This window comes from Schistocerca nitens, chromosome 2 (assembly GCF_023898315.1).
Source record: "Schistocerca nitens isolate TAMUIC-IGC-003100 chromosome 2, iqSchNite1.1, whole genome shotgun sequence".
In the NCBI taxonomy this organism is placed as follows: domain Eukaryota; kingdom Metazoa; phylum Arthropoda; class Insecta; order Orthoptera; family Acrididae; genus Schistocerca; species Schistocerca nitens.
In genome coordinates, this window is record NC_064615.1 from 1,035,689,432 (window position 1) to 1,035,717,265 (window position 27,834).

At 39.3% G+C, this 27,834-nt stretch overlaps 1 protein-coding gene across 2 annotated transcripts; it reads right to left on the reverse strand.

Annotated features, from left to right (window-relative positions):
• Nucleotides 1-356: 356 nt before the first annotated feature.
• On the reverse strand, nt 357-25,318 carry LOC126234773 (cilia- and flagella-associated protein 298-A). Of its 2 annotated transcripts, none has more exons than XR_007544771.1 (6): nt 24,861-25,315; nt 23,522-23,757; nt 16,146-16,316; nt 12,359-12,582; nt 2,007-2,156; nt 357-624 (listed from the first exon to the last, which is right to left on the reverse strand). XR_007544771.1 is itself a non-coding variant. In XM_049943523.1 (6 exons), exons 1-5 carry the CDS (start codon nt 24,997-24,999, stop codon nt 2,081-2,083), a joined length of 846 nt encoding a protein of 281 aa, XP_049799480.1. In that variant the 5' UTR covers nt 25,000-25,318; the 3' UTR covers nt 357-624; nt 2,066-2,080. The 2 variants fall into 2 exon arrangements, 1 of the variants encoding a protein (XP_049799480.1); XM_049943523.1 differs by having other exon boundaries at nt 2,066-2,156; nt 24,861-25,318.
• Nucleotides 25,319-27,834: the final 2,516 nt, after the last annotated feature.

Genomic DNA, 27,834 nt, shown 5'->3' on the forward strand with positions numbered 1-27,834 from the left:
CACAATTCTTCCAACCCACTAAATTAACACACACACACACACACACACACACACACACACACACACACACACACACACAAGCATGCCTACACTCCCTGTTAGCTCCACACTTAGCAATGAGTAATGATTTCAATCTTGTTTCTGTTTCGTGCTTGAAGAATAGTTACTTTCACTCTTTCCACTATTTGCATAAAAACAGAAGAGAGAGTGCACAATACTGATGCACAGTTTTGTTACAAAGAACCAGACGCTTCCCTTGGCACCCAAAGTTTGGTCGTGAAAACTATTTCACAATTACACTTGAACCAGCCAGCCCTGTGTCACAATTTAATAACAAAGGACTGGAAAGCAAGGAGTTGGTTACAAGTTAGTTATGTATTTTTGTTGTATGATTTCATAAGAGATTTACACAGATTTATATTCACTGGATATAAATAATATTTGTCCACAGAGTTGCAGTAAATACAATCCTTTATATGCACTTCTGTAAAATATTTCATACATACAAACAAAAAAAATTAACTGTTTCTGTAACTACTGAACTGTTGGATACAGATGCTTTGGTTATCCCAGAACATGAGAACCGTGGGTGCTGAGTAGTTAGCTTGTCACAAACTTCAGTTTCTAAAAAAAAAAAACAACATAACATTAATGATGTAAAGTACACATTTCCATTAATTAAAGACAGGTTAGAGTCCACAGCTTCAAACACAAATTTTAATCCAAAATAAACATTATTTTCACAACTGTTTAGTGAAACTAGTATATTTTTTTCTGAAACAGTGTGTTTTTGTGTTTTAACCACACCTTACTGCAAAAATTATAGAAGAAGTTCAGTGGGACAAAATTAATAGCAAATTATTGAGAGCAGGATAGTAAAATTAAAGTTTTTGCTTGAAACTGGAACTAAATAACTGTAAATAAGTTTTCTAAAAGCTATATACCTTCACATTTACTAATATATACTGCACAGAAAGGCTAAAGAGTGCAATAAAAGATCAACACATATTGTGAAAGGATTGCCTTTTCTACATAAACCTGCAACAGAAACCTATGTTGCCTTTCATCACAGAAACTGCAAAGGAATGTGCTGTAACTTCTGAAATTTATGGTATATTTTCAACCTTTCGTATGTAGATGTTGAATGGCAGACGAGAAAGGCAACATCCTTGCCTTGCACCCTCATGTTGTTCCCTCTTAGTAGCTGTACATATCACATGTTACTCATATTGCCCTACAGCATACATATCTTTTTTTTTTTAATTTTGCAAACCTATTGTTCCAGGTTACATTTTCAAATGCTTATTCTAGGTTTTAGTTTCACACAAGGCTACACTCCAGACAAATACCCCCTGAAAAGATTTTCTAACACTTAAATTTATATGTTAAATTTCTCTTTCTCAGAAATGATTTTCCTGTTACTGCCAGTCTGCATTTTATACCCTTCCTATTTGGCCATAATCAGTTACTTTGCCGCCAAAATAACTCACCTTCTACTTTCAGTGTCCCATTTCCTAAACTAATTCAATCAGCATTGCCTAATTTGTTCCAACTACATTCGATGACTATTGTTTTACTTCTACTGATTTCATCTTACTATCTCATTTCAAGACACTGTCCATTTTGTTCAACTGCTCCTCGAAATCCTTTGCCATATCTGGCAGAATAACAATATCAGTGGAAAAACACAATGTTTTCATTTCTTCTCCCTGAACGTAAATTGCCTTCCCAAATTTCCCCTTGCTTCCTCTACAGCATGCTCAATGAACAGATCAAATAACATTAGTGATAGGCTACAACCTCACCTCACTCCCTCCTCACTATGGCTTCCCTTTCACGTTTTTCAACTCTTAATAACTGCAGTCTGGTTTCTATACAAGTTGCAAGAAACAAGTACCATCTCAGACATAAAGTTTGGTGACTGTGTATTGTGCAATGACAAATTCAGTAACTTATATGATTTTAAATGCAATCTTATATCACATTATGACAATATAAATACAAACCGTTTCTGAATTAAATTGCTGTATAGCGCAGTTTTTACGTAAAACAGTAAACCGACCACCTGTACATGTCATAGCTACAGCTGAATCCCACGCTGCTTCACGCCAGGAAATATAATGCTTTTGTCTCTTGTATATTCTGTCTCGACAGCCCTGGAGAAAGATATGTATTTAAATATTACTGTATTTTTAGACCAATAAATCACAATTCCTATCATAAGTAAAACATGTATATCATCTATATAATATGGAAATGTGGTTATGCCTGCAACACAATGCTTCTTGTTTTAGTACCTTAAAACAAGAACTGTTTCCTCCAGGCAGAATCACATTTCCTTATTATACATTAGGAAGCAAAGGCAGACAAAAAGGGAGCTTCAGCCACAAGATACGTATCTCATCCATGTAGTTAAACTATTATGACTAAAAATACATAAATTATTAACTCATTAAAACTGTATATGCCATATTTCTTTAATTATCAAAATATTAGAAGATAACAGAAATGTGAGAGTAAAGTGACCTCATTATCAATTTTTGCAATAACAACATTGCTCCCTTTAACATTTGCCTTGTGCCTTTTACTTTAACACCTACTAGAACAACAACAGGTGTCGTGTGGCTCTCAAACACATAAAGCACAAATCTATACCCACAAAAATCTTACAAACTTTTTTCATCAAGAGAACTTGGAGCATAAAATCACAAGGAATTGAAAAATGAAATGAAGGGTGACTGTGTATTGTGCAATGAAGAGAGAAGAAAAATCACGTTAAGCCCTGGAATAAGGGCCTCAAATTCTGAAGTATTAATTATAATGCCCTGTTAGTAATTAATAGGGTAAAACAAAAGATATACTTGAAAGTGTATTCATAGTGTAAACGAGACTGAACGATAAATATAGGCAGAAAAGATAGCACAGAATTTGAAAAACGAAGGAAAGAACAGGATTGTGGAAGTGTTTGGTGTTGAAACATAAATTACAATGAAGCAAGTGGCAGTAGGTATAAACACACTGAATAAGTTTTCAGTTTTGAAGTACTATTTTTGGGGAAGAGGAATGGTGTTCAGTCTCTGCTCAGTAACAGGTATTTGTATTTTATCAATATAGTCCAACATCCCAGTACCCACAAAATTTATTAATATCTTAGAAGTAGTCACACAACTGTAAAACTGATCAAGTGTGCAGATCAGCCGACATGTTTGCTTGAATCGTAATAGGAAGTGTCCGATTTTTGTTTCATTGCTGGGGCATCTGAATCTCTCTTCCTATCATAAGAGCTTCCCAAAACTTAGGGACGGACAAATAGAATGGTGCAGTGGGTAAAGCACTTGAATTGTAATCTGGATGAGCAACATTTTGCTTACCTGGGAAAAATGGGTAAAAACTTCTGAAGTATTACATTCTAACTTCACTTTCCTTTTAGAGAGAGAACCAGCACTCCAACATCATTAAGCTCCTGTCATTAAGTAGGGCCTGGGGTAACTACCATTACTGAAAGCCTTCGGGTTTCTTCGCTCCTCTCCACAATTTCCCTAATTCCTTTCTTCTATTCATGCATTGCTTATGTTGCTCTTACAGATCATCATCATTCACTCCCTTCTGTACTTCTCTAGTTTATTGTCTATACAGGGTGGTCAGAAACCATCTGAGAAGCTTGTAAGGGTTTGCAGGGTAGGATGCGACGAGAAATAATTGTTAAGGAACTAATTTGATACATTGCACTGTTTCAGAGTTAATTAGAATTGAAATTAGCCAATCAGACCGTTGTGCATGCACAATTCAAATGGCCGCCCGATATAGTTGGTGTTAGCAGTTCTCATATCATAGTGCATAATAATACTCAATCCTTGGCTTGGGTTTGATCCCTATTACCATCCTACGCCCAGTTTTTGTATTGCTTTCTTGTTTGGTTTTAGAAAACCAAACAAAGAACTTGTTTGGTAACACCGTCTCTGGCGGTTGATTTTGCAGATGCGTTGGCCTTACTCGCTAACTTCATTGCTAATTAACTCGGAAACTGTGCAGCGTATCTAATTTTTTTCTTTAAGAAGTATTTCTCAATACAATGTATCCTGCAACATCCTCACAAGCTTTTCAGACTGTTAATGGCCATCCCGTATGTTCCTCATTCTCTGCCACTGTATCTATCATTTCCATTTGCAATTATCTTAAGTTTGGCTCTCATCTCCCAATTTATAATAGCTTATCATTAATGGGACACTAGAATCTGAATCTCAAGTGATAGTCTACTGTCATTATTGAATCCCTTTCAGTATGCACATGTCTTCAGGGACATGCTACTTATCCTTCCCTATAGTACCTGTACAGCTTGCCCTTTCTTTTAATTTACTTTTTTCTTTCACATTCTTCTGATTGCACAATCCATCTCTGAAGATAGTGATTTTACATTTGTATGAATATCAGTCTTTGTCAAGTTATTTCTGGTTCAGCAGCTGTGCATATCCATATAGTAACTTTCAAACAACATTCCATTCAATAAACAAATAACTTTATAGTACAAGATATGCCTACATTAAATAAAAATTGCAATAATGCTGGTGTCAATGTCACACAAAATCAGTAACAATTTATATCAGAGGTACTGGCAACTACTTACCTTTAGGAGATAAAATATTTAGTACTGAGTATAAATCCATAGAAAAGTAGCTAATATTACACTGGCTTTTGGAATTATTAGTCCATTTTTTGGGGTGGAGAGTGGAGGAAAAGTTATAAATTTTTGAGTGTACTCATCTACTGTCAAATGGCTACAGTTTCCTGAAACGTAAAGTCCTTTTTTTAATCAGGTGAACCATGGCTTTCAATGTCTGTGGCTGTGTGATAAGTGAAAGCAGAGAACAATGCACAGGGTGATATTATAGTTTCCACAACAACATACTGATTTCTTCTCTCCTTTTCCTCCGTCTACATCCTGCACATGGCTATGCATCGCCAACTCCTTGGTGGATGTCATTTCTTTGCAGTGGATAGAACTGGGGATGAAAACTGTCAGCCAGCCTGTCATTTGGTATCCATGCGTGAAGACTGATGACCAACTGCTTTTGAAACAAACACCTTTCATTGTTGTTTGTAATAATTATCTCAATAACACAGAACTTGAGAGGATATTTCTTACTACCTGCCTTTTTGAATAGAGCATATGCTTTGTACAAAGTAACTTGGGTGAAGAAAAAAAGATTTTCTGGTAATACTGCTTCCGTCTTCTTACAAGTCACTCAGTTCTTAGCTAGGTACTGCTCTATGATGGCTGCTTCACTCATTGTGTTGTATGCCACAATTACTATTGGCCTCAACAACTCTGTGTCTCTTGTTTACAGCTTTCACTTCAGCACTGTAAATAGTGGTCACAAAAGACACTACTCTTTTGTCCTTCTATCGAATTGCTCTTAACCTTTCTCCTCTGAAAAGCAACGATCACCCCATTCTTTAGTTTTGCATGACAAAATGGTGGATGCATGTCTCTTCTCAAAGGCTGCACAGTACCTTACATATTTGTAATATGCATAATGTCTTTGGAGTGACAATCTAAACGTAATGTGCAATGGAGAAGACATACATCGGGCAGCAGTACGCATACTTTTTCGATTCTACCATCCCTCAAAAGACGCAACATAACATACACTCCCCATGGTCTGCTACTAAAAAGATGTCTGTACTCTTCACCAAAAAATATGTCTGTACTCTTCACCAACACTAGCTATGTAAATAATTCTCCACCTGAAGATTATGGTGTCAGCCATTGAAACACACAGTGGCAAAATAAACAAGTGACTGAGGCAGGAACTGTTTTATTTATTTATATGTATAGGCCTACCAGTTCTCTGAGCAACAAGTATGTGTGTTGAGGAAAGAGATAGCAGTTATTGACAGCAAGGTGAGGATATTTATTGACAAGCGATTTTGTTAGTTTCATTCTGACCTGAGTTAACCATGGCATGTGGTTCATCTTGTCAATACAATTGGCAGCTCGGCTTCAGCACGATGCTCTGATGCAATACAAGCAATACAAACCCTCACATTTTAACATTGGTAATATCTTTCCTTTTACTTTATATACACTCCTGGAAATTGAAATAAGAACACTGTGAATTCATTGTCCCAGGAAGGGGAAACTTTATTGACACATTCCTGGGGTCAGATACATCACATGATCACACTGACAGAACCACAGGCACATAGACACAGGCAACAGAGCATGCACAATGTCGGCACTAGTACAGTGTATATCCACCTTTCGCAGCAATGCAGGCTGCTATTCTCCCATGGAGACGATCGTAGAGATGCTGGATGTAGTCCTGTGGAACGGCTTGCCATGCCATTTCCACCTGGCGCCTCAGTTGGACCAGCGTTCGTGCTGGACGTGCAGACCGCGTGAGACGACGCTTCATCCAGTCCCAAACATGCTCAATGGGGGACAGATCCGGAGATCTTGCTGGCCAGGGTAGTTGACTTACACCTTCTAGAGCACGTTGGGTGGCACGGGATACATGCGGACGTGCATTGTCCTGTTGGAACAGCAAGTTCCCTTGCCGGTCTAGGAATGGTAGAACGATGGGTTCGATGACGGTCTGGATGTACCGTGCACTATTCAGTGTCCCCTCGACGATCACCAGTGGTGTTCGGCCAGTGTAGGAGATCGCTCCCCACACAATGATGCCGGGTGTTGGCCCTGTGTGCCTCGGTCGTATGCAGTCCTGATTGTGGCGCTCACCTGCACGGCGCCAAACACGCATACGACCATCATTGGCACCAAGGCAGAAGCGACTCTCATCGCTGAAGACGACACGTCTCCATTCGTCCCTCCATTCACGCCTGTCGCGACACCACTGGAGGCGGGCTGCACGATGTTGGGGCGTGAGCGGAAGACGGCCTAACGGTGTGCGGGACCGTAGCCCAGCTTCATGGAGACGGTTGCGAATGGTCCTCGCCGATACCCCAGGAGCAACAGTGTCCCTAATTTGCTGGGAAGTGGCGGTGCGGTCCCCTACGGCACTGCGTAGGATCCTACGGTCTTGGCGTGCATCCGTGCGTCGCTGCGGTCCGGTCCCGGGTCGACGGGCACGTGCACCTTCCGCCGACCACTGGCGACAACATCGATGTACTGTGGAGACCTCACGCCCCACGTGTTGAGCAATTCGGCTGTACGTCCACCCGGCCTCCCGCATGCCCACTATACGCCCTCGCTCAAAGTCCGTCAACTGCACATACGGTTCACGTCCACGCTGTCGCGGCATGCTACCAGTGTTAAAGACTGCGATGGAGCTCCGTATGCCACGGCAAACTGGCTGACACTGACGGCGGCGGTGCACAAATGCTGCGCAGCTAGCGCCATTCGACGGCCAACACCGCGGTTCCTGGTGTGTCCGCTGTGCCGTGCATGTGATCATTGCTTGTACAGCCCTCTCGCAGTGTCCAGAGCAAGTATGGTGGGTCTGACACACCGGTGTCAATGTGTTCTTTTTTCCATTTCCAGGAGTGTATATGAGAGACCACACATACTCACTTTGGGATGACCCACATAGGGCGACAATCTGGATTTCAAATGAACTACTTTGAATAGAAATCTTGGAGGAGCTGGCTTGAGCACAGGCAGATGTATTTGTTTCATACCATTGGCAACCAGATGCCCAAATCATCTGACTAACTGTCATCACTTCCAGTCTCTGACAAAGTAGTCACATTCCTCAGCTGTTAAATTCAGTGTGTAACTCAGGATCACTACTGCTATCCATTTTCCAATGCACTGCCTAAGCAATGCAGGACAGGGACTGAGAATATGAATCACAGTCAAGGTGATATCTGCTGGCAACTACAGCAACCAACATCCAACTTGCAGGCCACAAATGTCACATGAGATGCTCTCTGGTGGCTGAACACACAACTATCAGTTCTGAACAGATACAAACAAGGTAATTTTTCAACAGTTTATTCTTGTTTTGACCCAGTAAACCAGGGATTTTTATTAAAACAAAAATATATAAACTCAGGACTTCATGTTAAGCAGTTGATATTACTACTTTTGCATTAGTTATTAGCCATAGTCTGGGAGCTCTTACATTTTGTGAAACAACAGACCATTTAATGAAGAATTATATGATTCATTTTTGCTAAAATATATGCAATACTAAAGACTCACTCTGGCTCTGTAACATACCTGGTAAACAGGTCATGTAGTTATGGACATTACAATTACAATCAGGAAATTTTGTAAATTGATTCCCGCGATAAACTTGATGGGGTTTATTTGTTCACTTAGCATGATTTGTAAATAAATGAAAGGTGCAGTTATGAAAGTGCATAAAATGTATAAACAATAACAGTGGAATGAGGGAGATTAAAGTTACATGATGTTTTTTTGCAGACCAGACAGTAAAGTACATTACAGCAAATAAAATAATTTTATTTTAAATCTAAACTGAAAACTTTCAGAGCTATGACTGCTTTCATCGTAATCTACTTGGGGTGCCATTTTCACTTCTCTTCCACAGTTGAACATGCAGCTTGTGGTGTTACAAATAATAATGGAAATAACACTACCATCTTTCCATCCTCACTGATAAGCTGTTAAATATTTTATAATTTTATACTTCAATGTATTTACATTACTTTTATGCCAATAAATTCACAAAAATGTGTTTCTTATTCTGTTTCATGTGAAATGTATGAGATCTTTCATCTTACTTAATTAGCACAAAGCTCTGCCGTGCCAGTGACCACGACACATTAGGTGGTGGCTAGCAACCACAAAAAGATGGGAGCTGCATTGTCAACAGCCTTGATGTACAGTAATATAATCATCAAAATGCTGAAGCATGAAAGCAATGGAATTTTATTAAGTAATTAATGTGAAGCAATAAGTTAGTTCCTACTTTTCTGAGTAAATGGTTCATGAAGATGTAATATTAGGGTGTATTAATATTGATAATAGCATTACCTCTAAAGAGATGAAAAACAAACATACAGCATAGGGGAATTGTTCAAAATGAAAATTAAATTTGTATGTAAGTGCTTTTATTTATGAAGAATTTAACTGATTTTGCAAAATAACAGGATAGTTGAACGGAAATGAAGTATTAAACATGAGATACATCTAAATGAATGACTGGAATGACAGCACTCAAGAGAGTGTAATCCCTTTACCATAGTAATGATTGCTAATCATCTACAACTTCTTACACAGTGCAAATAAATTGTCTTTGAAATATCTTCAGTATTTTGCATTGAGAAGTGAAAACAAAACTGCAGAAATTGGGAAATAAATGAAAAAAGTATTGAAACATACTATTTTATATCATTGCTACGAGAAGAAAAGATATTCTGATTTGTGGATTATTCTGACTAAGTCCAATATGATTAATGGTACAATCGTTAGATACTGGATAACCAAAACTAATATTACAATTCAGTCTCAGTACAGTATAGAAAACCATTAAAAATGGAGGAAACACTGTATCTCAAGAAACTGCGGGTCAGTTTCTTGAATTCAGAAGCTGACCAGCAGCTACATGTTTAGTTGTTTCAGAAGTACCACACGAATGGGTATGTGATGATGACCTGAAAATCGAACACATGTAAGCCGCAAAAAATTTGAGATGGGGACTGAAAAAAAAAGTTGTCAAGGAGTAACTGATATTCACTAATATTCCACCATCATATGGTTGTTGTTGTGGTCTTCAGTCCTGAGACTGGTTTGATGCAGCTCTCCATGCTACTCTATCCTGTGCAAGCTTCTTCATCTCCTAGTACCTACTGCAACCTACATCCTTCTGAATCTGCTTAGTGTATTCATCTCTTGGTCTCCCTCTACGATTTTTACCCTCCACGCTGCCCTCCAATACTAAATTGGTGATCCCTTGATGCCTCAAAACATGTCCTACCAACCGATCCCTTCTTCTAGTCAAGTTGTGCCACAAACTCTTCTCCCCAATCCTATTCAATACCTCCTCATTAGTTACGTGATCTACCCACCTTATCTTCAGCATTCTTCTGTAGCACCACATTTCGAAAGCTTCTATTCTCTTCTTGTCCAAACTAGTTATCGTCCATGTTTCACTTCCATACATGGCTACACTCCATACAAATACTTTCAGAAACGACTTCCTGACACTTAAATCTATACTCGATGTTAACAAACTTCTCTTCTTCTGAAACGATTTCCTTGCCATTGCCAGTCAACATTTCATATCCTCTCTACTTCGACCATCATCAGTTATTTTACTCCCTAAATAGCAAAACTCCTTTACTACTTTAAGTGTCTCATTTCCTAATCTAATTCCCTCAGCATCACCCAATTTAATTTGACTACATTCCATAATCCTCGTTTTGCTTTTGTTGATGTTCATCTTATATCCTCTTTTCAAGACACTGTCCATTCTGTTCAACTGTTCTTCCAAGTCCTTTGCTGTCTCTGACAGAATTACAATGTCATCGGCGAACCTCAAAGTTTTTATTTCTTCTCCATGAATTTTAATACCTACTCCGAATTTTTCTTTTGTTTCCTTTACTGCTTGCTCAATATACAGATTGAATAACATCGGGGAGAGGCTACAAACCTGTCTCACTCCTTTCCCAACCACTGCTTCCCTTTCATGCCCCTCGACTCTTATAACTGCCATCTGCTTTCTGTACAAATTGTAAATAGCGTTTCGCTCCCTGTATTTTACCCCTGCCACCTTCAGAATTTGAAAGAGAGTATTCCAGTTAACATTGTCAAAAGCTTTCTCTAAGTCTACAAACGCTAGAAACGTAGGTTTGCCTTTTCTTAATCTTTCTTCTAAGATAAGTCGTAAAGTTAGTATTGCCTCACGTGTTCCAACATTTCTACGGAATCCAAACTGATCTTCCCCGAGAAGAATTCGCGTTAGTATTTTGCAGCCGTGACTTACTAAACCGATAGTTCGATAATTTTCGCATCTGTCAACACCTGCCTTCTTTGGGATTGGAATTACTATATTCTTCTTGAAGTCTGAGGGTATTTCGCCTGTCTCATACATCTTGCTCACCAGATGGTAGAGTTTTGTCATGACTGGCTCTCCCAAGGCCACCAGTAGTTCTAATGGAATGTTGTCTACTCCCGGGGCCTTGTTTCGACTCAGGTCTTTCAGTGCTCTGTCAAACTCTTCACGCAGTATCATATCTCCCATTTCATCTTCATTTACATCCTCTTCCATTTCCATAATATTGTCCTCAAGTACATCGCCCTTGTATAAACCCTCTATATACTCCTTCCACCTTTCTGCCTTCCCTTCTTTGCTTTGAACTGGGTTGCCATCTGAGCTCTTGATATTCATACAAGTGGTTCTCTTCTCTCCAAAGGTCTCTTTAATTTTGCTGTAGGCAGTATCTATCTTACCCCTAGTGAGACAAGCCTCTACATCCTTACATTTGTCCTCGGCCATCCCTGCTTAGCCATTTTGCACTTTCTGTCGATCTCATTTTTGAGACGTTTGTATTCCTTTTTGCCTGCTTCATTCACTGCATTTTTATATTTTCTCCTTTCATCAATTAAATTCAATATTTCTTCTGTTACCCAAGGATTTCTATTAGCCCTCGTCTTTTCACCTACTTGATCGTCTGCTGCCTTCACTACTTCATCCCTCAGAGCTACCCATTCTTCTTCTACTGTATTTCTTTCCCCCATTCCTGTCAATTGTTCCCTTATGCTCTCCCTGAAAATCTCTACAACCTCTGGTTCTTTCAGTTTATCCAGGTCCCATCTCATTAAATTCCCACCTTTTTTCAGTTTCTTCAGTTTCAATCTGCAGTTCATAACCAATAGATTGTGGTCAGAATCCACATCTGCCCCTGGAAATGTCTTACAATTTAAAACCTGGTTCCTAAATCTCTGTCTTATCATTATATAATCTATCTGATACCTTTTAGTATCTCCAGGATTCTTCCAGGTATACAACCTTCTTTTATGATTCTTGAACCAAGTGTTAGCTATGATTAAGTTATGCTCTGTGCAAAATTCTACAAGGCGGCTTCCTTTTTCATTTCTTCCCCCCAATCCATATTCACCTATCATATGGTTAATATAAACAAATTCTTATGTAAAAGTACTGCACAGTAAATGCCTCAGTCATGGTGGTTACATTCCAAAATAATGAATTCACCTGCAGTATCCTTTCTGATATTCAGATTTGAATAAAAGGGCAACTGAAATTACAGATAAAGACAATGTCTGCCTATGAGATTAACACACACACACACACACACACACAGTGACACAGTCTCTGCATTGTTATCACGCACAGAACCAAAGGAAAGCAAAATAAATTTTTCACTGCACAACTTACAGTAGGTAAGTTAGTAACAAGGATTCACATACTCAAGCTTTTTTAGTTCTTCCTGCCTCCGGTACGCATGAAGCATCATCTGCTTTCTTTCTTCCTCAGAAAATACAGGTTCTCTAGCTGGTGCTCCTTCTGTTTTCTTCTGCAGTTTAACAATCACTTTGCATTTTTCATTTTTACCAACATATTCTGAAAGTTTATGTTCTAGTTGCATTGCACGACCACAGCTCCAAAGCTGAGCCAATGCTGCATCTATAACCTGCATGACAAAAACAATTCAGATAACTGCCATTAATACATAGCAGGCAATTAACATTCCTACTATACAGAGAGTATAAAACAAACACCTCCAACACCTAGTACGTTGTGCTTAGTTCAAATATTTTTCCTTTAGGATGTTTTGGAACACTTAATACAGGAGCTGTCTGCCAGTATTCGCCAAGTGGCACATGCATTGGGCACAGACCCTGCTAGTGAGTGGAACAAAAGGACTACTGTATGCCCATATCATATGCAGAAAGTCCAGGCAATAGTAGTGGAGGACTACTCATGATGAGTATGGTTTGTGCATAGTTAGTTACAGCATTGGTCACAATTCCAGGTTTTGATGGTATTCACTAATGAAAACATATTCACATGAAATGGCATTGTGAACTTGCACAGCCCTTAAGTGTGGGCAGATGAAACTACTTGTGTGCAAGTTGTTAGAGGTGTGAAAGTATGTATCTAATGCCAAAATAACAGGGGCAGTGTACCTAATTTTTCTCATGTGTTCTTCCTACCTTATTTGATGAAGTGTCACTACTGGTTCATTGAGTAATGCAGTCAAAAACCGATGGATATCCAGCTCATTTTTATACAAAAGTGTGAAACCACCTGGATATTGCATACCCCAGTCAACGGATTGGTACAGGAAAGCCTGTTCCTTGATTACCTGATAATAGATCTCTTGCTGCTTTTCTGTGGGTTACTCTGAAAACTATCATGTCTACTACTTCTGTAACACCATGGAAGGACCTTTTCATACAAATCAGTGATCCTGAACACACAGATGTATTTATCTGCGTAAGTATACATGCTGCAGTTGACCACTTTGCAGTCAATTTGGAGGTCAACATTTCGAAGCTCTGTTCTAATGTACACTGATGAGCCAAAACATCATGACCAACTGTTTAATGATGTGTTGGTCCATCTCTGGAACACACTACAGCAGCAATTCTGCATGGCATGGATTCAAAAAGTTCTTGGTAAGCTGCTGGAGATATGTAGCACCGGATGCCTAGCTACAGCTCACACAATTCTAATAATTCACAGGCTGGTGCTTTGTCGGAGTGGAGCTGGGCATCAATAGAGTCCGGGATGTGTTCCACTGGACACAGATCAGGAAGCTTCGGTAGTCAAGATGGTTTCACTATCATGCTACTCATAGACTGTAACATGATTTTGGTCATGTGATACAGACAACTATCTCAGTGGAAGATGCTATTGCCTTTGCGGAAGATGTCAACCATGAAGGTATGCAGGTAGTCTGGAATCATTCACAGCCCTCATGGTGCCTTCAATTACTACCTAAAGTCCGATGGAAGGCCAGGTGAATAATTTCCCCAACTGACTGAGTCCACAGAATGTTGCATATTCTGAGGTGCCATTCACTTGGATGACAGCATATCCAGACATGAACATCAACCTAGTGTACCAAGAAATGTTACTGAAACAACCAATGTTGATGATGTCATGTGCACCAAAAACCTAAGTAACCATGTCATAAGGTCAACATGGAAACAGGCAGCGGTTGTCTGCTACGGAGCCCCCAGAACAAAGTGTGCTGGGCAGTGAGGTCCGGAACCCTTGTGGATGCACCAGCACTGTACTCTGTCACCCCATCTACCACAGTTTATAGGCTATCTTGCTTTACAAAAGGGAGCAAGAATCTGATCATCACATTCTGTGAGAAGGTGTGAATGACCAACACCTTGTCACCTATTTGTGGTTTCACAGTCCTTCAGCCAATTACCATAGATGCTCAGGACAGTAGCACACATACAGGAAACAAGCTCTGCCATTACTGAGATGCATATTCCCAGGTGCTGAGCAATAACAAGCTACTCTTTCTCAAAATCGCTTGTAACACATCCCTAAACATCGACGGCTAATATGTTGCATCACTAATTAGGGTCCCAAACACTATATATTTTTTTTAAGTCACCCTTGTTCAAACATCAATAGTTCTAAACAAATGGATTTTTAGACAGAGGCTCCCTCATTTAAAAAATGACTAGTTTGCTGTCCCATGCAACATATTAAGCATTGAAAGTGCTCTTTATACACTCCTGGAAATGGAAAAAAGAACACATTGACACCGGTGTGTCAGACCCACCATACTTGCTCCGGACACTGCGAGAGGGCTGTACGAGCAATGATCACACGCACGGCACAGCGGACACACCAGGAACCGCGGTGTTGGCCGTCGAATGGCGCTAGCTGCGCAGCATTTGTGCACCGCCGCCGTCAGTGTCAGCCAGTTTGCCGTGGCATACGGAGCTCCATCGCAGTCTTTAACACTGGTAGCATGCCGCGACAGCGTGGACGTGAACCGTATGAGCAGTTGACGGACTTTGAGCGAGGGCGTATAGTGGGCATGCGGGAGGCCGGGTGGACGTACCGCCGAATTGCTCAACACGTGGGGCGTGAGGTCTCCACAGTACATCGATGTTGTCGCCAGTGGTCGGCGGAAGGTGCACGTGCCCGTCGACCTGGGACCGGACCGCAGCGACGCACAGATGAACGCCAAGACCGTAGGATCCTACGCAGTGCCGTAGGGGACCGCACCGCCACTTCCCAGCAAATTAGGGACACTGTTGCTCCTGGGGTATCGGCGAGGACCATTCGCAACCGTCTCCATGAAGCTGGGCTACGGTCCCGCACACCGTTAGGCCGTCTTCCGCTCACGCCCCAACATCGTGCAGCCCACCTCCAGTGGTGTCGCGACAGGCGTGAATGGAGGGACGAATGGAGACGTGTCGTCTTCAGCGATGAGAGTCGCTTCTGCCTTGGTGCCAATGATGGTCGTATGCGTGTTTGGCGCCGTGCAGGTGAGCGCCACAATCAGGACTGCATACGACCGAGGCACACAGGGCCAACACCCGGCATCATGGTGTGGGGAGCGATCTCCTACACTGGCCGTACACCACTGGTGATCGTCGAGGGGACACTGAATAGTGCACGGTACATCCAAACCGTCATCGAACCCATCGTTCTACCATTCCTAGACCGGCAAGGGAACTTGCTGTTCCAACAGGACAATGCACGTCCGCATGTATCCCGTGCCACCCAACGTGCTCTAGAAGGTGTAAGTCAACTACCCTGGCCAGCAAGATCTCCGGATCTGTCCCCCATTGAGCATGTTTGGGACTGGATGAAGCGTCGTCTCACGCTGTCTGCACGTCCAGCACGAACGCTGGTCCAACTGAGGCGCCAGGTGGAAATGGCATGGCAAGCCGTTCCACAGGACTACATCCAGCATCTCTACGATCGTCTCCATGGGAGAATAGCAGCCTGCATTGCTGCGAAAGGTGGATATACACTGTACTAGTGCCGACATTGTGCATGCTCTGTTGCCTGTGTCTATGTGCCTGTGGTTCTGTCAGTGTGATCATGTGATGTATCTGACCCCAGGAATGTGTCAATAAAGTTTCCCCTTCCTGGGACAATGAATTCACGGTGTTCTTATTTCAATTTCCAGGAGTGTATATAACCTGTACATAACAAGCTTACATAAAGTTACTGCTAAGTTCCTAAAATGAAATATGACAAGAAATTAACCTCTCGTGATGCCTGTGTTCCTGAGAGGTCCTCGTTGTTTTCCAGTTCGAGGCGAATCGTGTCATGTGGAGGAAGGTTCATAGGATACACAATCATCATTGCACCTCTCAAGATGTCTACTGCACGTTGAACAATCTTCAGTGTTAAACAGATATCCTGTTGGACTAGTTTCTGAAATGGAAGACCATAAAACAAATGTAAAATAATATTTCTGAAAATAACTTCAACTGAAGAACATCTATTAAGCATACAGAAATACTTAGAAATATGAGAATCTATTACTTTCATGACTCTCATGGCCATTTTTCATGCATTCAATGAGATAATTAATGTAAGCAAAATACAGTGAATCTATAATCACAGATTTATTATGTGCACTTGAATATAGTTCACTGCTTCTCTTCTCATGCTTTTTATTGCTCCAACATATACAAGATCGACACCCACCTTCATGTAAGATCTCTATCATACAATATCATACATTGTCTTTAATGATATTGAACTCATTTATCTTCCAGAGTTTTCACAAAATCACAATAGTGGTGACTCAGATTATTTCAAGATCCTAATGAACCTCTTTACCACTACCTTCCACTGATCTGTTTGTGGTGCCCCATATTCAACCAATGTAACACATAACCCAACTGGCAGAACGAAAACATAATTTGTTATGACATTCTTTAAAACACAGAGTGCTAGCTTTTATAATGCTCATGACATACATTCACCTTTCTTCAGAGGGCTTATTACAAACAGTGTAGTGTAGTAACTGACTCAAAGTCTTACGAGACCAATTCATTTCTTATTTAGTCCTTTCATTAGTTTTGAAGCTTCACTTGTAAGTTTCCCCAAACAAAAGCATCTAACAATTCTTTCTGGCTTCCTCCATTCTCCAGATTCTTTAATAGTTCAAATCACTCTTTATTTACTTTCTCCACATATTTAACTCTGCACTTCATCCCAATTACAATTCACACATATTTCAATGTCATCCTAAAGAAGAAGGAAGAGGACAACATAACAGATCCAGATCATTATTAGAGCAAAAAATTCCTGGCAACAGATGAGATTTACATCCAGTACTTAATGGTACAACATTAGCTTAGTTTTGAAGGGAAACAAGCAAAGACAGACATGAAATACTGTGATCATGAGACTGTGTAAAGAATCGTCTCATAACAGACTGTCTGGGGTTTTTTTGCTAATATATCTTCAATTCATTCTTCCCATTATAGGCACAATGATTCGCACTGAGATCCATCCCAAGTAAAACCAGTTCTTCTTCCAAAATTTTATTACTTGACGATAAAAAATAAAAACTACCATACAACCCCACCACACTTTCCTCTATGCTTTTTTTTATTTCTTTCTGTACTGATAGTTACGAAAATCACCTTACATAAAAGAAACATGAAATTTTTCGTCTTCTTCATCACATCCCCCCCCTCCCCCCCCCTCCCCGCCCCGCCATGACACACGCACAAATGGTTACTAATCTTCTTTTGCAGACACAGTAAGAAAATTCACAGAGTAATGATACCATTAAATAAAACGATGTTTTAGTTTCACAGGGGAAGAGATGGAAGGGGTGCAGGAAAGAAAGGGAAGGGGTAGGAGAGGAAAGCAAGGCAATGGGACATGAGAACGACATGAGTGAGCTCACACTGACATGGACAATAGAGGTCTCGTGCAGTATACAGTGACGTATGTCTAGGTTAAGAGGAAGAGCAGAAGCAAAAACACAGAAGGAGCAGTTTACACCCACTATGTTCATAATGTGTCACCTCAGTCAGGCTGCTGTTCCAAAAACACATAGCTTTGTGAGTACGTGTTCCCCAGCTTCGAAGAAGGACAGTCCAAAAACTTAGCAACAAATCACTCTTAATTTTGTACAAGCATACCACACACCACCTCAGCTATAAACAGAGTGGTTATCTTTGTTCTACCCATTGTTTAGATTCAACCAATGTGGGAGTGAAGATTATAAACAACAATGGGAAGAGCACTTATGTAACAGAAACAAACAAAACAATGAAAGATTTCATAAATATATGGAATGCAAGAGAAAAGAATATCTCAAAGGGAAGAATAGAGTTTCGAGCAATTCAAAGAGTATGGTGTAGCATTTGTTGTTCATTGTTTTTGATGATACCTAACAGGATTTTCACAATATTCTGGCACTCTGTTCCATTTAAATTCTTAATTTTCAGTTTCATCCTAATGTCACTGGAATGCGAATAACTTTCTTTTGTAAATATTTTCTACATTTCTGCCTTTTTATCATTATTTGTTGGTTACTCTGAATTTAATTATATGAGGATGCGATTTCAAATCATCAAATTAAAAAAAGTACCCATATTCATATTAACAACATAAAAAGCTGTAATTTGCCCACACTTCTGAAATTTTCTTATTGTTTAGGTATCAATGTAATCTACACTAAAATTTTTAAGGTGATATCTCTTATTCATTTGAAATAGAGTAAGTTTTGTGTACTTCCTGTCAAATTTAGTTCATGGAGTATGACACATTTTTTGGAATCAATGGATCAGTAATACCAAGAATGGCAGTTTTAGGATCTTGCCCTCTACTGGATAAATTTTTAAAGGTTCCTATGTTTGTGCTTTATTTGAGGGATCAATTAATTTACCAAAAGTGTACAATTTAGTAATTAAAAAAAAAAAACTCAACTATACACATTCCGCAATCTTGCTCAGACAGCATAAATATTAATGCCACTCCATTGAGGTGTTCAGTTCAATGTCTAGTTGCACGCAGCTCACCATGCTAGTCTATTCTGAGCGAGCCTCTTGTTCTTTGCATAAACATTGCAACATACTTCCAACAGAACTTGCTTACTGCAGTCAGACCTGGTCTCTCTCCGCAATTTGCAATTCCCCACCCCCTCCATAACAAATTTTCCCAATATGCCATGGCAGCTGTTACTTTCTGTAATTAATAACACTAATATTCTTCCTTCTCTGAAATCAGATCATCACTGACAGGACATAAGGAGGAATTTATCTATCCCAGAAAAACCATACATATTCTCCTATCCATGTGACACTGCCTGCATGTAGTGCACATCTAACTCATTCACACGAGTCCTGTAGTTTGTCACCTAATTGCAGAGTAGAAATCAGTGTCCACGATTGTGCAGAATTGTCTGAGCCTCTGGTTTTAAGCCTTCCATTAAGTTCCAAACCAGAGGACAATAATCAGTTCTCTCTGAAAAATCCTGCGAAGTGCTAGCTCTGACTCGACCCTCCACATGCAGCTAGAAACTTTTTCGCCAAAAGGCCTTCTTCACAAATGAAACCAGCCAATAGTATAAACAAAAAATAGCTCCCGAAACCAAGTACCTGTGACAGGTGTCCCTCACGTAAACACAAGTCATGATTGACACAGCTGGCTCCATCCTGCGCAAATTCTATAAATGTAAGTTTGCCTTTCTCCAATATTTCTAAAGCCCATATTACAAAATGCACCCATGGTACACATCACTTCAGCATTGCCTCAGACATACAGATTTGGAAATGCAGACCAGTGCACACAGTCCCACTACACAATACACACAAGATGTTCATAGGAGGAAGGGAAAAAAAGGAAGGGGGGAGGGGGGGGGGAATGAGATGGTAACGCCATTGTTCATTCATATGCAAAATTTCCAATAGGTCAATCAATTTCCAATTTATTAAGTACACGTTGTTTTCACATAGCTGTCAATGGATTATGTTATTACTGTACTGAATTATGAGTACTACTTGTTCATATAAGATTACTTATATCTAATTTTACATCTATATAATATTTAGAAAAGGACAGATTGCTATTCACCATATAGTGGAGATTTTGAGTCACAGACAGTCATAACAAAGAGATTGCTAAACAAGGAAGCCTTCTTCTGAACAGGACAAAACACACAAACACATTCACGCAAACAACTCAAACACATGAATACTGTCTCTGGCTGATAAGGCTAGAGATAGTGGTCATGTGTGTGTGCATTGCATTTGCGTGAATATGTGTGTTTTGTCTTATTTGGAAGAAGGCCTTTTGGCTGAAAGCTTACTTATTTATCAGTCTTTTTGTTGTGCTTGTTTGCGACTCAACATCTCCACTATACGCTGAGTAGCAATCTATCCTCTACATAATATTGTCATTATCCCATCTTGGATTTTCCATCGTTTGATTTTACACTTATACATCATTTTCCACATGGAGGCCGCAGTTGTTTTTTGCAGCTATTACTCTGTCAGTGACTGTAACTGCTACGAGAACGATGTTTTCTTATGGTGAAGATGGAATAAACAAGATTGCAACCAGTCTACAATTGAGGAATTTTTTATGTTTTTCACATGGAGTGCGAACTACAGCATCAAATTTATTCCAGACATAACTCTTCCTCTGATGGGGCACATTTGCAATTGTATACACTGCATCACTTACATTTCATCTTACACCGTCCACAGTCTCACAAACACAGCTTTATTAGAGACCATCCAATCATAGCAATTGGTTATTTTGCCTTGTCAATGCTACTTTACAAGAAGAAGATCGTGCATACAACTTTTATACTACGTCACGATTAGCCTTACACTGCTGCACGTTTTAATGAGAGAGAATGAGTCAATGAGCAGAAAGCGTCCTTAGTGCCAACTTCTCTGACTCGTCACACTCGCAGAACTACAGCACAAAGAAAGGAAGGCAGTGTAGCATTGATGTAGCAGTGGTGTCTTGATTTCTAGTGTATGCAGCCCCCTATATTAAGCATGTGGCTCTGAGTACTATGCGACTTCTGAGGTCATCAGTCGCCATAAGCATGCGCTTTCTCCATTTCTGATCTCTAGTAGTACCCACTTAAGATAAGCCATTGAGTCAGTATTCCCTCATCCATTGCAATATTTCTCTGGAATCTGAACTGATCTTCACAGAGGCTGACTTTTACTGGTTTTTCCATCCTTTTGAAAACAATTTCTGTCATTTTCAGTTATGACTTATTAAACTGATTGTTCAGTAATATTCACATCAGTCAGCACCTTCCTTCTGTTGAACTGGGATTATAACATTGTTCTTGAAGTCTGACGGTGTTTCACTTGTCTCATACATCTTGCATACCAGGCAGAATATTTTTGTCCTGGTATGTTCACCCAAGAATCTCAAAAATTCCAAAAGTCATCGTTATGAACTATCTCACCATATGGATGAAGCCTAACTACACTGTGTCAAATATAAAAACAGGCTTGCCCCGTAAGCAACACCTTGTGATATTAGTGTCTCCCCTCATCCAATTTTCTGAAAATTTGACAGGTATGATTAAGTGTTACAGCTTCAGTGCTTGAAGGTGCTGTGTCTTTTCATTATTCTCTAAGTTATTCCATTAAGGTTTGTCATATTCCTTGAACGAAAGGGTGTATATAGTTGAGCACCAACCAAAGTTTGTGGTACCACCTATCTGCTTTAACCCATCATGGAACTGTGTTGTGTAGCATGACTTTATGGGGCTGCGGTACATTTGAAATGGATCATGTTTGCAGAGGGCACATTGGAGTATGCAGTTGTGCTCTCTGGTATAGGATCTATATGTTTCTAAATGTTTATGAGTGCTGTTGATAATTCACTGGACTTCTTCTCTACTGCTTGCACAGCAATATTGGAAGAGTGTGTGAAAATTTGTTAATTAGTTATTTTGGTGTTGGTAGTAATAGCCAAATGATTCATTTTCGTGTCTGGAATTTTCAGTGCAGTGGGTCGTTTATGGTTGAAGAGTTAATGTCACTTTCATTTTTTGTTAGTTATGGTTATGACTATGAAATTCATGAGTAAGTCACTGTATGCCACAAAGGAGAACAACATGTTAACCATGATTAAATTCCTACTGTTACTTGGTTTACTTGCCGAGTATGGGAAGTGTTAAGTTTGATGAGTAGGTGAGAAATTGACCAGAGTTGCCGTATGTCAGACCAGGGAACATGTGGCCTCATCAACGGAGCAACATATGGAGTTTTATCCTGAGGGGTTCCTAGTTTGATAAGTCTAGGGTGGCCATTCAAGAGATATGTTTATGATGTGTTATTTTTGCTACCGCTAGATGGCTAGATCTATGTATTATCTCACTCTGGTTGGTAATTCAGTATGTTTTTATGGTTTTATATTTTTATTGTTGTTTCTTGTCTATCGAAATTGTGTTAGCTAATGCATTATTTTATCAATTTTGTGTTGTGTTGTTGGCAATTATATTGGATTGTCATTGGTAGGTACTGTGGAATTTTGTTTTACTTACATTCGTTGAGATTAGGTTTCTGATATTAATTGTATGGGTGAGTTTTGGTTTGTGGTAATGTGGATTCCTTTTAGCCACACAGGTCGAATTAAATTGGTGTTTGGAGCTATGTGCGCGTTCGTACTGATTCCTGTGGATTTCATTTGCTTGTTTTTTGCACGAGTAAGAAGTGCTTCATAAACATTAAACAAACTGCTTGAAATCTGTTGTGAGTCTGAATAACTGCAATGAGCTACAGGCAATGTGTTGCCACACTGAACCTATAATGCATGGGGGCTACCACAGTTCCATGCTATATTGGTGCAAACACAGTGGTAAATGACATATGTGATGTCACAGCAAGGGTATGAGGCCTAATATGTCGAAAGCGGATTAATGTGGCATAGGTGGCAGTGAGCCCTGAGAGCCCACACTGATACCATGTGACACTCAAATTGTTAAATTCCAATCTTTCTACAGTGGTTTATGAAATAAGGAATGAGGTACTGAACTGTTAATTGGGTAGGAGCATTAAATTTGGATGTTCCCTTGACACAATTTCATAAAAGCAGCTCATGTGTCAATGTCTTTACTTTCTCACTGGCATCACCAAGACAGAATTTTGCATACACTAGTCACAGTCACTGGCCATAAAAGCTTCATTTTACACCTACCATCATACGTTGTGAGCAGTAAGAACCCCCCTCCATTAAGCCATATCAACCTACACCTCAGGATGTCACAGTTACTAGCCTACATTTTAGTGACACAGACAATATTTTAGCTAACACCAGAAAATAAAGTCACAGCTCCATCAGTTTCTTAAACTATCTCACACAGGCATCTGCAGGAAAACAATTAGGAGGAAGTGAAGAAAAATGACAAAATTATAGTAACTCTACATAAGTATTTATGGGTTTAATCACAGTTTCAACTGATCCTCCACGTGGACCATTTCAAAACTATGAGCCAGTAGCAAGGAAAAAATAAATAAAAAATAAAATGCATCAGTTTGAAAACTGAAGTTCAGAATTATTTAAAAAATCTGGAAAGAAAACATGGTATAATGGAATCACAGAAAAGGAGCTCATGTGTATCAGAAACACTGTCATACCTTTGACACCATAGCTTTAGCTTCCTGAACTGTTTTAGCAATGATTTCCTGCATCTTTTCGTTTGGCTGTCTCCCATTTCTACGACCTATGGGATCTTTATTGAATGTCCAGCCTCCACTTGGAATGCATTTTTCACCCCATTCATCAACAAGTTTCAGTTCTTCAACTTGCTCATCTGTTAATCCCAAAATGTTTGGAGGGAGCAATGTTCCATGCTTAGCTAACTCTTCCATTTCTGAAAGATCCAATATTTACTGTAGTGAACATTATAAGATTGAACATAGCATGAAGTTACGAGTCCGGCATTAAAAAGTCTACAATAACCTTATACTTAAAAACTAACATTTAATTGAACATCAATCCAGAAAACTGAAAAATTATGTGGACATGAGAGTCACGTAAGATGTTTTTGATGCTGCTGGAAATTAAATAACTTTTACTGACCCATGTTCTTAAGGGCACTTTGTTTTCCAGAAACTTGGTGGGGGAGTGCAATCAATTTTTATTTGTACATATAAAAAGAAACAGTACACAGACATAATTGAGGAAAAAGGAGTTTAAAATAGTCAATTAATAGGAAGTAAATCATGCTTGTCTGGAGAACTAATTCGTTATGGGTCTACTTACATTATTAAGCCAATGTATTTGTTACTGACACTACCAACATAAATCAGCTGAAGCGTTCACACTATTTTTATCCTATGCGCAAGACTGATGTGTATGTGTAGGTAAGCAAAAATTTACGGGTACCTAATATATATTGATAAAGTGGCAACCAATCTGAATGCCACAAATCTAGCATATGTATAGGGTAAATCTGGGCAATAAAGTGAACCAAAACTAGGAGATTACAACAAAGGGTTAAAATCTGCTGATTCCAAAACAAAGAAACAACAAAGTCCCGAATGTTCAAAACATGTAAATAGGGCTAAATAAGCAACAGTTCCTTTTATATAATTGTATATTAATGAGCCTTCACAAAAAATAAAGTTTATTGCTGGAATAAAAAAAGCTAAATCACTAGCGTCCTCAATAAAGCGATACAATCATAACTGGATTTGCTTCGGTTCTTTTGTAATATTACTATTATAAACTAGATTGTGCAGAACTCACAATTCATTCTTAAGAAAATTATCTGGTAATTAATTGTCCTCAATATTACGACTAAAATTATGTACAATCTGCATCGTTCAAATTCTAACAAAATCGCGAAAATAACAATTGTTCAAGAGTCCCTACAACCTACCGTACCTTTTGGAAACGTATCGTTATCTCCTACAATAGTTATTCATACATCACACTCAAAATACTGGTGGAGGAAAAAAGTCAATGGCTTACCATCACAAATTCTACTTATCTTCAGCCTTCCATTAAAAATTGCTGCGATGTCTTGAGTGACATCTTTCACTGACGCCGTGACTGTGGTCTCATAAAGAAACTGACTGTCGTCTCGACGTTTGACATGTAGCTTCACCATTTTGTTGCATGCAAAACTTCAAACACGGCTCTGAATGTTCGCTATCTTCCACTTCTACTGTGTCTCCACGATTCACATCAACAGCTGACTTGTCAATTCCAGTCGGAATAGGCGACAAACATAATTTGAAATGTTCATGCAATTAAATGCGTTAATGACTTCACAAACACAATGTTACTAAGTAGCACACAACATAACCTCCAAATCAAATGTTTACAACCATTTCCATGACGACCACTATCCAACTTCGATTGATGCAACTATTCTGCGAGTAATCGATATTAGAAAAGTCGACATTATTCACACCGTTAAACACCAACATTATTACATGAACCTTATTCATTCCTTCAGATCAGTCGGAACGAAAATTATATTTCCCTTTTAATAGAAGTATATACGGAAAAGTGTTTTTATATCCCTGTAGATGGACGGAGGAGACATCATCATCTACATTTACATGATTACTCTGCAATTCACACTTACGTGCCTGGCAGAGGCAATGGAGAAAGACAAAACAGTTCGGAAGCTCGAAAAATTAGGTCGGTACGTCAGTTCGAAGAGTTTTTCCGTAAGTTTATCAAACACAACCGATGCACATTCCAGATATTTTAGTCATCAGTAATGTACTCTTCTTCACTATTTACATCTGCCTGTCAACACTGGGGCAACTTTTCAATTCCACGACTGCAGAAATCGCTTAGTTTTGGGAAGTCTTCGAACCATGTTCGGAGCGTGTTTTCATCTGTAAAGGACGTCCCTTGAAGGACGTTCGACAGAAAGCAGAAAGATGAAAATCTAAAGACGCAAGATGTGGTGAATAAGGTGTGTGCGGAATAACTTCCCAACTCAATTCAATTCATTGTCACCCATTTTATCATATACATGATATAGGAATTGTCATATGGAAAGAGAGAGAGAGAGAGAGAGCATGATTTATATTGTTAACAATTAAGGGAAATAACATTTTCTTAATTACACTTCAACATTTTCTAAATTACGCTTTACGTATTTTGTCTTGTTTTTACATGCAAGATGAAAAAAATTACAAGGATTAAACAAAAAAATCCATTAAGGGAAATAACATTTTCTTAATTACATGTTAACATTTTTTAATTATGCTTTACATATTTGGTCTTTTTTTTACATGCAAGTTGAAAAAAAACGAAGGTTTATACAGAGAAATCGAAAAATGAGCACAATCTGTTTAGATAGCAAAGAAATTCTTCAATATTATAGAAACTCTGACCTAAAAATAGCCTTTTTAATTCTGTTTTAAAAATATGTAAGTTTTGTGTCCTTTTTTTCTTGTGGTAAGGCATTGAACATTATTTTGTTTTTTGAATGTTTGTTTTCAATGGAAATCATGCCTGTTTCTGGTTTGATAATTGTGTACTTCACTGTTCAGAGAAGAGAATTCTTGATTTGACTTTAGGAAACATACTGATTCATAGCAGAATAAACTAGGGAGGGTCAAAATTTTCAACTCCTTAAAGAGTCCTGTACATGGATCCCTGTAGGCAACACCCTTCAGAATACAAAGCTCTTTTGGGGCTTAAAGCAACATTTTGTGAACCCTGTATTTCCCTATAATATAATACCATATCTTAGATTACTATGCATGTAAGAGTAATAGGCATATAGTACTGTTTCAGAATTGCAGTTTTCTTTACTCTTTCTTAATATATAACAGTATTTACTAAGTTTTTTATTCAATAGTTCAACATGTTTTTCCCATCTTAAGTTATTGTCCAGCCATACACCTAAATATTTTCTAAAAGAAGTTTGTTCTATTAGACTTCTCCCAATCTCTACTCTTACATTATTTTTTACTTTGTTCCTTACATGCCTAAAATTCATCCAAGTGGTTTTTTTGTCGTTCATAATTAAGTGATTGTCCTTGAACCACTCAGCTGCCTCATTCATTGTTAAAGTTATTTTTTCTTATAGGCCAGCTTCACTAACTCCCTCCATAAAAAGGCTTGTATCGTCTGCAAAAAGTACTGATTCTGCTCTTGCTAGATGATTAGTGTTTTTCATCAGTCTGACAGAATGTGGGTGGACGTTATTTCAGAGTAGCATCACTTCATGCAGGCCTCCTGGTCATTGTTCTTGGACTGCATCTACAAAACGTCTCTGCCGTTGGCAATAAATGTCAATGGCGAGGATTGCACCTAGGGAAGCAATTCCTAGTACACCATGCCGTCATTGTTCCACGAGATGCATAACATTATCTTTGTGGATCTGCACAGGTCTTTGTACGGGCGCTTACTGCTTTGTTTGGGCTAAACAATTCCTTTGTTTTCCCTGCATAAACATAAGGGAAACATTTCTCGTCAACACTAAAGGTACACGATATGAATGGTCGGTGCTGCTCAAGGGCCAATTGTTATGAGCACATATGGCCACTTGCTGACTTTTCTGATTTTGGTTTAGAGCATGTGGTACCCACACCCCCGATTTTTGAACCTTCCCTACTGCATGCAAATGTTGCGCGATGGTGGAATGATCACAGTTCCTCACATTTGCCATTTCTCGAGTACACTGACGTAGATAATTGTGGATTAATGTGTTTAGACGATCTTCATCAAACCCCGAAGGTCTTCCTGAGTGTAGTAAGATGATCCTCCTTAAAATGAAAAAGACATTTTCTTACCCTGCTCTGTCCAGTTGCTTTATCCCCCCACACAGCGCAACTGCTTGGGGCTGCCTCTGTCGCTGTCATCCCTCTATTGAACTCCAACAGACGAATGAACGAAATGGTCCAATTTCTCCACTTGGCGCTCCATTTTCCAGCATCCACAGCTCCACCCACTATCTCAAAATCAACACTACGGA